We start from the raw sequence: 4935 nt of genomic DNA, 5'->3' as shown, positions 1-4935 counted from the left end.
AAGAGACGCTAGCGAAAGCAACCCAAGCAGCGATGAGCTTGGCCACGATCCTACCACGGACGTATGGAGCAAGCGAAATACAAAGAAGAATGCTGGCCTCCGTAGCCGAATCAATAGTCATGTATGCAGCGCCGATCTGGGCACCCAGAGCTCTAGAGTCCCAGAAACATAGAGACCTACTGGAGAAGACTCAAAGAGTAATGGCCATAAGAACCGCGAGGGCATACAGGACGATCTCGACGGACGCCGTCCTAGTCTTGGCTAGGGCGACCCCCTGGAGCCTCCTGGCGAGCGAAAGAATAAAGCTCTACGAAGCAAAGAAAGGAGAGAATCGAGAATATGACGAAGGAGAAGACGAATCAGAACGTACGACCGAAGAAGACATAAAGCACTGCACGCTCCAAGCATGGCAGGAAAGATGGGACAGTTCCTCATGTTCCTTAATAAAATAAAATAAAATAAATAAAATAACTCCTCGAAGTGTCCTAGATTCAAGGAGCTGCTCGGAGACCAACTGAGCAAGAAGGCTCAAGGGAAACCAGCGCCTTCCGAGCAGGAGGAACCCGCGCAGAAGCAAGATAGCGAAAAAGCGGACCCCAAGGAGAACACAGGGACTGCTTCACAGGAAGGCGAGACTACGGGAAGCGGAGGAAGCGAACCCATGCAGACCGAAGAGACCGGGGCGAAATGGAAACTCGTCCAGAGCAGAAGGAAACAAAACAACAGAGATCACGATGATAAAGATAGTCCAGATAAACCTCAATAGGATCGGGGCCGCGCATGCCGCCCTGGAGAACCTCGTACAAAATGAGAAAATAGACATTTGTATCATCAGTGAAGCGAACAGGAAGATATCCGAAGAACTTAGGAAAGGAGATGAAGGGTGGTTCGCAGACGAAGGAGGCGACACGGCCATCTGGATCACCGGGGCGAAAGCACAGCTCAGAATCATGAGCTCGAACACAGTGCGCGGACTCACACACATAGAGCTAGAAGACGGAGTCAACATAGCGAGCTGTCATTTCTCCCCAAATGAAGATGACGATGAATTCACGGACTATCTCGAGCGCTTACAGGACCTTCTGAGAAATAAGCATGCATCCACATGGATAGTAGCGGGGGATTTTAACGCAGCCTCGCGCACCTGGGGAAGCCGAAGAACATCGCGCAGAGGATATGAGGTCGAAGAACTGGCGGCCACAAACGGACTGTTTATACTCAACGACGGTGAGACTCCGACGTTCAGAAAAGGGACTCTGGAGTCCTACATAGACATCAGCCTGAGAAACAGGCCGGATCTCATGGGACACTGGGGCGTTGATGACAACACGGAGCTGATAACTCATAACAATACAATAATAAACAGTCAGTATCGAGACTCATGCTAGAGCTTGTGTCAATCAGCTCGTCATCAGTACACCACGAAATAAGGTGAAATGAACAGAACAGGGTGTCAGAATCGGGATTGGATTTGCGAGCTTCAGAAGATGCCAAGAGGAGAAAACGGAAACATCGCTACCACCGGAGTGACAACGCAGGCAGGTATGGCGGAAATGCTGATGCCGAGCCCACCGCCTCCATTTGACGTATCGCCAGACGATCTCTTCGAGGCCTGGAGAAACTTCTGGATGGACTTTAAGGTATACGCGAAAATGATGAAGATCGACAAACAAGACGAAGAGATCAGGGGGAGTCTCCTCCTAAAGGCTCTTGGTCATCCAGCTCGCCGATGGCTTGAGACTAAGAATGTCAACGAGGATACCGAGAGGTACGAAGACATTGTGGAAAAAATCGAAAAACACTGCGAAAAATCGGTATCGGAAGCCTTGCGGGACTTCAGGTTCTGGTGCAGAGAGAAAGATCAACAAGCCGGTGAGTCTTTCGAGGCATTCTTCGAGAGAACACGTCGGGCAGCGCTTCAGAAGAGACTCTTGGCAGAATCGGAAAAGAGGCGTTCACTCGAAGATGTTTTAACGCTCTGTCGAGGCTTCGAGGCTGGAGAGAAAAATGCGGAGATAGTCGCTCTGCAGTCCCAGGACTCCAAAATAGTGGCAGCCATAGAGAACAATGGAAACTTCAGCGAGGAGAAGAAGGACTCAACATTGCAGGCTTCGGCGAAGTGTGTCAACCGTGCGGCAGGAGCCACATCGGAAGACCGTGCTTCGCGAAAAATGCTCAATGCCTGGCGTGTGGAGGGCGAAACCATTTCGCACGAGTGTGTCGGGCTAAGGGAAGGAAACACGAAAATCACTCTGAAGAGCAAGCAACCAGCAGAAGAGGACAAATGGGAAGACCGGGGCGAGACAAAGATAATGGAAGAAAGGTATGGAATTTCCGAGCGGAGGATGAAGACGAGGAGGACGACTTTCGGATCGGTCGAATCCAGAAAGACAAGAATGACAAAAAATCCTCACGCTGGGATGAGAAGCTCAACCTAGCCGGACGAGAAGTACAGTTCAAATTGGATACGGGTGCTGAGGTATCGGTACTTCCGAAGTGCCTCATGAAGGAAATCATGGCAATCGTCGAAGGAGTACGCCTAGAAAAATCATCAATTCGACTTGTTTCTTACTTCGGTGACAAGCAGAGAAGCTCAGCCATGGTTAGACTACCATTGTCCTACAGGAACAAGCGAATTAAAGAAGAATTCTGTGTCATAGAAGCGAATGTCATGCCCACGGTAATTGGAGACACTGCGCAGACACCGGGTCTCCCAAAACGAATCGGAATGCCAAAAAAGGAAAAAGAATCGGACGAAGAACTGAGCAGATGGGAACAAAAGTACCACCCAGCATTCAACGGCGTTGGGGCGGTGGAGAACTTCAGATGCTCGATAGGAATTGCAAGCGACTGCAGACCCACAATCAATGCCTGCAGGCCCGTGCCCAAGGCGTATGAGAGAGCAGTCGAAGCGGAATTACAAAGGATGCTCGAGAAAAACGTCATTGTACCGCTGAGGGAGCCTACGGAATTTTTGAGGAACATAGTAACAGTCCTCAAACCCAATGGTAAACTAAGTATATGCCTCGACCCAACCCAGCTGAACCGATTCATCAAACGAAGTCCACATCCAATGAAGAGATTGGACAACGTGCTAGGGAAACTCTCTGGAGCGAAATACTTCAGCACTCTCGATGCCGACGAGGGCTTTTGGCAGGTCGAGATGGATAGACAGAGCTCACTCCTATGCTCCTTCATATGTCAATTCGGAAAGTTCCGCTCCACAAAGATGCGATATGGAATCAAATGCGCCTCCGATGTATGCCAGCAACTGACCGATGAATTGATCGGGGATCTCGAAGGAGCGACATGCGTCGTGGACGACTTGCTGATCTGGGGATCGACGGAAGAGGAGCATGATCGAAGGCTCGAAGAGGTGCTCAAGAGGTATGTGAAAGTGGGCCTGGTGCTCAATAGAGCCAAATGCAAAATCAAAAGACCAGCGGTGCGGTACCTCGGACATATCTTAACAAGAGATGGAGTCCGGTTGCATGAAGAACGATTGGAAGATATATCAGCATTCAAGGCACCAAAGGATGTAAAGGGAGTGCAAAGCTTCTTGGGAATGCTGAACTACGTGGCACAGTTTATCTACAGCTTCTCAGAAAAGACGGCCCCGTTGCGCAAACTAATCAACAAAGACACGGTGTTCGTCTGGAGCGCAGAGCAACAACGAGCGTTTGAGAATCTGAAGCAAGATCTCACCAAAGACAACGTTTCTAAGAACTACGACCCAAAAATCCCTCGCGTTCTATCGGTAGTCGCCTCCCAGAATGTGCTAGGCGCCGTTCTGCTACAATCTGGACTACCGATCGCCTATGCCAGCCGCTCACTTACCGAGAGCCATGTGGAATCGAGCTACGAGTGAACAAGCCGGGGAGCCGGGAATGACTGGCTTGAACGCGCCAGTAGATCTGTTTTTATTATTGTGCGTCTGCGCGTTGAGCGCGCCTCAATTTAAACGCTGCGACATGACATACTTCCTCTCTAAGAAAACTACTTCCTCCTCCTAGGTATGATGAACTCGCCAAGATGAGTGGGTGTCTTTCGCTGTCGGATGGGGTACCGACTCCGACCGTCGCTGTTCGTTTTAGGGACCGCTGCCAACGCTCGAGCATTCCACGTCTTTCCATCGCTCATTCTGAAGGAAGATTGCCCAACTTGTTCGGCGATCCTGGTGGGCGATGAGTACTGCCAACCCCCCTTGGCGACGATGCCGGGTTTCTTGATACGTACCACATCTCCCTCGCGTAACCTTGTCCCTCCAGGATCCTTCCGCTCATTGGCCTTCTCCATGTATGCGTCTTGGCGCTCGAGAACTCGTTCCCTGACTTCTTTGAAGGAACAGGTGTTGTTTTCGATGATTCCGTCCGTGATTCGGAGCGCCGATCTCATCGGTCTCCCATGTAACAGCGTTGCTGGCGGCTGACCCGTCATCGGATGAGGGGTATTTCGGTAATCTGACAACATTTCTTGTATCGCCACATTAAAATCTTTTCCGTGATATGACATCCGCACCGCGGTTTGGATATAATTCCCTAACACCTGATTGAACCTTTCTACCAGTCCGTTGGCGGACGGGTTATACACTGCCGTTTTACAATGCTCTATTCCCCGTTGCTTGAGGAACAACCTGAATTTCTCGCTCATGAATTGAGGACCATTGTCCGACACAATCTCTGACGGAAGCCCTCCGACCGCAAACACCAATTTTAAGAAGTCTACAATTTTCTCGGTCGTGGTCTCCGGCATAAATTGAACAATCGGCCTTATTTGAGTAGTAATCCTCCAAGACAACCGCGTATCGATACGCAGCGGGGAGCTTCCAGTGTGGGCCACGAATGTCTATTCCAATCTTCCTCCAAGGACCATCGGGAGGGCGCACCACCTGTGCTCAGGGGCGTTCCCAGGATTTTTTTTTGGGGGGGGGGGNNG

General features: G+C 50.5%; 1 protein-coding gene across 1 annotated transcript in view; it reads left to right on the top strand.

Annotated features, from left to right (window-relative positions):
- The first annotated feature begins 734 nt into the window (after positions 1–734).
- Positions 735–4935, top strand: part of LOC108863971 (uncharacterized) — a 7760-nt gene continuing 3559 nt past the window's right edge. The window contains exons 1-3 of the mRNA XM_018638767.2: positions 735–1365; positions 1450–2298; positions 2340–3847. Coding sequence (XP_018494283.2) covers positions 735–1365; positions 1450–2298; positions 2340–3847 — 2988 coding nt within the window. The remainder of the gene's footprint in view (positions 1366–1449; positions 2299–2339; positions 3848–4935) is intronic.

The sequence above is a fragment of the Galendromus occidentalis genome, unplaced genomic scaffold, assembly GCF_000255335.2.
Source record: "Galendromus occidentalis unplaced genomic scaffold, Mocc_1.1 scf7180000075540, whole genome shotgun sequence".
In the NCBI taxonomy this organism is placed as follows: Eukaryota; Metazoa; Arthropoda; class Arachnida; order Mesostigmata; family Phytoseiidae; genus Galendromus; species Galendromus occidentalis.
Note: the sequence above shows the minus strand (reverse complement) of the source record. Positions and strands in the feature narration are given on the sequence as shown.